General features: G+C 46.0%; 1 protein-coding gene across 1 annotated transcript; it reads left to right on the forward strand.

Annotated features, from left to right (window-relative positions):
* The first annotated feature begins 2,753 nt into the window (after positions 1-2,753).
* Positions 2,754-5,610, forward strand: LOC125947044 (uncharacterized). The gene is made up of 2 exons (XM_049671328.1): positions 2,754-4,365; positions 4,780-5,610. The coding sequence occupies exons 1-2, from the start codon at positions 4,040-4,042 to the stop codon at positions 5,129-5,131; spliced, it is 678 nt and encodes a 225-aa protein (XP_049527285.1). The 5' UTR covers positions 2,754-4,039; the 3' UTR covers positions 5,132-5,610.
* The last annotated feature ends 390 nt before the right edge of the window (positions 5,611-6,000 follow it).

Below are 6,000 nucleotides of genomic sequence, written 5' to 3' on the forward strand. Positions count from 1 at the left end.
TCATCACGTGTTTGTTTTTTTTAGAAGAGGCACTGTCATCACCAAACATGCAGCACGGGCGCCTGCAACCGCGCCACGCGCAACATGTGCTCACTGATTTACATTTTTTTTTTGTCCTCCCATTTTCGCATGCCGCTACCGCGCATTATTATTTTTTTTTCGAGTTGGCGCGGGCTATGTGGAGGTGAGGAAGCTAACAATTTTAATTCAAGAAATAGCGTGTTTTGCTTGACTAGACAACATGGTAAACGAATACGGTGAAAACATACAAAAACGTGCCATGCAATGCAGTGCGCGGAGACAGTGCGCTCGAAAATCGACTCTCGGCTACATACCTTGCGACACGACGAGGCCTAGAGCTTTCACGACTCTTTTCCATCCGTTGAGCCTAGCGTCATTTCTCCGATACATGTCCGATCGCTGGTCCCACAAAGCTGGTTCAAATTGAACCAGCGATATGAGAAGCTCATTGGATATAGGTGGGGTCATCATGGTCCAAGTTCCTCTGCTTCGCTGTCAGTTCTAACCACAACCTCGCTAAACCCAGCTAATGGCCGTCTTCCCAAATTCCAATCCCCAGATGGCACGTCATCGTGACGTTTATGTCATCCGCGCTGTCATTGGCTGTCACTTTCCTACGATACGGCCGCCGGACGACGAACAACTGGCCGGGCAGATGCATAGCCGGCGTCAGATGCAGCTCTCCGGTACGATGAAAACAGCCGGATGTGACGTCATTCCGGCGTGCCGCACGTCGGATCGGACGCCAAATCGGACCGTGTGTCTCCTGCTTAATGCTGCAACGTTGTTTGCTCGCTGTGGTGCCCGAATCTTCAAACTTTCATTTTTAATTTTTTCGATTATTTCCTGTAGCAGATGTTCCTTCTTTCTGTACTCATCCTCTGTGCTGGATCTGTAAGGCCATGAATAAAATATTTACACTTGTCATTTACGATTCATATTAGTATATTTCACTAAGGAACAAATCAACTCACTTGCGGAGGTTTTTCAGGTCGTTCGACGAGTAGCGAACAAGTCAGAAGTTCTGCCCATGTGCGTACTATAAATACCTTGCCTGTTGCAGCATTGAGAAAATCAGTGATCTGGGCCCATTTACTCTGGTCGCTGAAAAGCTTAGCCTCCCTTGGCTGCTGCAGCCGTATTTGTAATGTTTGAGCTGTTTGTCACATGGTTATCACTGTGAGCAGCAATATTACTGCAAAATTTTTTTCACCGTGGGCCATGTTGCATTACACCTCCAATACCGAATTCCCGACGGTCACAGAGTGCTAGTTTGCAGCACTTAGCAAACAATGATATTCTAAGCCAGTGCTTGCTCCTTCCAACCTCCCGAACACTGCGACTCGCTCACCATCAATCCGTGCGGTTCCGGTCAGCTGGAGGATGCGGCCTTCGGTGCTCCTGTAAAGCACAAACGGAGCGTGTAAGATGACCAGCCGAGGTACAACTCCGCACACTCTGTTCTCTGACCATGGCCAATGCATGGTCGACGTGGAAGTGCTCTTTCCGCCAAAAAGCCTGCCACTGCTGCATGGTCTTGTGTGCCGGGCCTTCGATGTCCAGGAGCACCTTCAGCTGGCTCCAGAGAGCCTCCTTGTCAAATATGCACGGTGCAATGAGCACCTCGTCTCTGAACTGGTGTCGTCACAGCATTGTATAAAAAAAAAAAGTTTTGACATGGAAGCCTGGTTTCTAAATTGGCATTGAAAGTATGGTGCTACAGGCAGAAATTGATGGTCAAGCTAAGCGTTGTGCCACTTGATTTGTGTAAACCATTGAATATCAAACGCCATACCACATCAAGGGAAATTTGAACTTGTTTACACCCGTTATTTCTGGCCATACAGGGTATTTCTACGAAAAAAAAATTATAGAGCAATTGGTTTATTGAATTCTCCCCAACTTAAAACTCGTTCCAGCAAATAAAAATAAAGCCTCTACTACTGGTATTGCATTAACCTTCCTGTGCTTAAGGCAGAATTTTGATGTATCGAACTTATTAGCCTTACAAAAATTATACATTGGGCTTTCGGGGGAAATGCATATAATATGAGAAGCACGGGCACATAGAGGGCCATGTGCCATCGTGAAGAAAATGAACACCGCATACAGCAATGTCCTGTGCCATAATGCTAAGACCATTCAACATTGACAAGTCTAAAACAATGTTCTTTTTTTTCACATTTTCATAAAGCATGTTGCAAGCCTTCGAGACTACGACAGAATCCCTGTGGCTACAGACTAACTAGCTAGCTACCTGGTCAAGTGATTCATTGCACAAGTTTCACGCCAACCCAAGCGTGCACTAGCAGGTGGATGATACTGAGTAAACTTGCCTCGTGTTGCGAGAAGTTGTCCATGCAGAAAAAAAATGCGCTCGAATAGATGCTGCCTGTACTGGATCTTACATTTTTGATGATGCCCTGGTCCATGGGCTGCAACACTGTCGTGTTTGCAGGCTGATCGCACCCAAGGCTGGTATGTTCATGTTGGTACTGCACTGGCTCACAAGGAACAGTTGGTTTCGTGATCCAATCCCTGAAACATCATTTATGCCTTTCTGTTCGTTGCATAGTCCACAGGAAGCATCTTCATGCCTTTAAAACATCTAGGCTTAGCAGCCTTCCTGATCACAAGTAGGCAACATAATTCAGTGCTAGTAATGTTTGCTGCGATCATTATTGACACCCTTTCTTCGCTCCATTTGCCTCCCCCCCCCCCCCCCCCCCCCCGCACAGGCGTCGTCTTTGAATGTCCGTTTTCTCTGGTAGGAGCTGATAAAAAAGCGCAGTCTTGTCTGCATTAAAAATGTCTACCAGTTGATATTCACCGAGATACTTGTGAAGTTTTTCTGCTTTCCATGTAGCGCATGTTTCCTGGTTGACTGACGCTTTCTCTCCACACATGTTGTTAAAAATCGGGTCATGGTGATGTTTGAAGCATGTCAGCCATCCATCCGAAGAAACGAAGTCGTTGATCCCCAACATTGCTACAAGTGATAAGGCTTTCGCCGCAACGATTTCACCACTCAGAGGAAGTTTCTTGCTTCCTGCTCTGATCCAAAGCAGCAGCGCCTTCTCTAACTCCGAGTAGGCGCTTGCGCACATTCGCTTTCGTGACATCTTGAATTTGTCATTCTCAAAAGCATCCAATATCGAGCACTTATTCTTGATAAAATTTGATAGTGTGTTAAGCTTAATGCTGCACTACTGTGCAATGTCTTGCTTGGCAGAGCCTCCCTTGCCAACTTCTTTATACCTGTGTCACACGGGCACATTTGGAAGGCCTTCCAGTTGATGGCCTTCAAAACGACACAACTCTATCAACTCAAGGAGTTGTCGCGCTGCTACACGGAAATTAAAAGGCCGTTGAGTGGTTCAGGCGTTTCTTGCAAAATTGTGTGGCGCTGCAGATCTTTATTTTCGTTTTCTTGTCACCAAAAGTTAAACAACATTAAAACCACTTAAGAGCACTATAATTTCTTTTCTTTGTTTATACTATAAACAAAAATTGTTTATACATTGCCATACATATATGTTTAGTTTTTAAGTTGTTGAGTAGCGGAACTGTGGCAACGTTTGCGGTCGTTCGATGCGGCTGCCATTTTGGTGTGTGTTTACATGTTTCAAACTTCAAAGTGCGCTGTGACTGCACTCTTGCTCTGCTGTTGTGGGTGACAGAGAGACAGAGCTGCAGGATGACAAGGCTGCTATGATATTCTATATGGCTGCGATCATGCAGCTTGATGCTGGGATTGAGGCGGCGAAAGCGGAAGCCGACGCCATCAAGGAAGAGCTGCTGATCGTCAACAATTTGATGATGACAATAGACTCGGTGACCGAACAAAGCATGTGCAGAGATAGATGGTCGTTCTCTCGCCGGACAAGGTGGTTTGAGGAGACTGTGCAATGCATTGCTTGGTGAGAAGTTTTTCAAGCGTGCATTCCGTGTAACGCCGGCGACTTTTTGCTACACCGTGGACGCCGTGAGACCGCTGCTCGAGCGTCAGAACACGAACATGCGTGAAGCCATCGCACTCAATAAACGTGTCGTGATTGGCTTGTACCAGTTGTGTTCCTCAGCCGAAGACCGTAGTGTCGCCGAATTGTTCGCTGTGGGACGCTCGACCGTCAACGTGGCCTACAGAGAGTTGTGCGAGGCCATTATCCACACTATGGAGGCTGAGTGGATCAAGATGGCCACAGCTTCGAGCATGGCCGAGCACATTCACAAGTGCACGACCACATTGGAGTTCCCACAAGCAATGGGATCACTAGACGGGTGCCATTTCCCCGTTTCACCGCCCAAGGAGAGCGCCACCGACTACAGGAACTATAAAGAATGGTAAGTCGTAGCTTTGACATGGTGCGCACTTTCATTACATCACCTACATCTTTCAAGTTAGGTCATATTGTCACGAGCAATCGCGAAGACAAAGATGTTGTAGTGGGGCTGGGTCAGAGGCCCTCCTGTCGGACTGAATACCAGCTGGAACCTGTGCGCTCTGTGCAGTCTTGTCTAGCCAATTTTGGGAGTGCAGTTTTGTCTATTTTTGGAGTACATAGAATGTGTAATTAGTTTAATGCACGTAGCTTAGTCTGCCATCTGCGTTGTAATACAGAAAACTGTCAGGAGAGTTTATGTACATGCTAAACACTGTTGTGTTTGTTCCGCCTACGATGATCCTGCAGTGCAACTTTGTGGCTTGAACAATGATACTAGCAATCCAAATTAATAACGTCTTTCTTTTTTATGCAGGTACAGCATCATCCTCTTCGCACTGGTCGAGCACAAGTATAGATTCCGATACATCAATGTGGGTTCCCTTAGCCGCTGCCACGATGCATATGTATACCACCGATCAAGACTAGCAGACACAGTCCAGGGCCCCCTGTTCCGCCGACCACTAGTAACAATCAGTGGTACAGCTGTGCCACTCTTAATACTATGCGACCAAGCCTTTCCGCTCACTGTAAACCTGATCAAGCCATTCAGCCACAGGGCAGAGTTAAGCGACGAACAAAGGTTATTTAATTACAACCTTTCCAAAGCTCGATGGATGTGGCGAATGCCTTTGGTAGGCTCAAGGCAAAATTTCTCTTTATCTTGAAAAGGATGGATGTGCGACATCGACAATGCCCGCCCTGTCATTCATGCCTGCTGTGTTCTGAGCAATTTCTGAACAATTTGTGAGCATTTTGGCGACACTGTGCTCCAACACTGGTTGGTCGAGGTTCAGAACAATGGCGGTGGCCTCCATCAACCTGACCACAACACAGATGTTGAGGAAGGGACAGACTGTGATGTGAGAGCAGCTCTTGTCAGGCACTTCCAGCAGAGCTGAGAATTTTATGCTGAAGTTTTGTGGATGTTCACGGTTTGTTAGGTCAATGAGTCCACTGTCATCATCAAATACTTGTGCGCCTAGGAGCAGTTAATTTCTGCTAAGCGCACAAGTATGTTTTTTTGCACTGAAAAGAGTGATTTAGCACACACATTGAAGAAAGTATTCTGTACAAAACCCACAAGATGGGCTAAGTAAGTAAGAAATGGAAAATGAGGCATCCATACAATCACAGAAAATTGCTACAATGAAAAGCCGTACAGGTTCCTTGACCAAACGAGTTTCCTTTGTAGCAATCTGTTGCAATTGGGTGGATGCTGCATTTTTCAATTCCTAATTACAGCAACATTATTTGGAACCTCTTTCCAAATATTTTGACATCAAATTAAAAAATCACGGCATATCCACGGGGTGAATGATAATGAGTGGGGCGAAGCTCCGGAGGGAATCATCGGTAAACCGTGAAACTCTTCCGTGAAATTCGCCCAGTGCATCATATAAAGAGTGTGAAACACCGTGTATATATTAAGCATCAAACCTTTATTGTACTGTTGGTTTACGTGGTCCCTTCATTATCACCGCTTTGTGATCGGTGAAATGCAGGGAAAGTGGTTCTTGTATGGGTGTTAACGTAA

This window comes from Dermacentor silvarum, chromosome 7 (assembly GCF_013339745.2).
Source record: "Dermacentor silvarum isolate Dsil-2018 chromosome 7, BIME_Dsil_1.4, whole genome shotgun sequence".
NCBI lineage: Eukaryota > Metazoa > Arthropoda > Arachnida > Ixodida > Ixodidae > Dermacentor > Dermacentor silvarum.

Excerpts from the sequence above, each read along its gene's own strand:
- LOC125947044 (XM_049671328.1), top strand. The coding sequence starts at position 4,040 with ATGCGTGAAGCCATCGCACTCAATAAACGTGTCGTGATTGGCTTGTAC. Across the intron at positions 4,366-4,779 it reads TACAGGAACTATAAAGAATG|GTACAGCATCATCCTCTTCG; the intron begins GTAAGTCGTAGC and ends TTTTTTATGCAG.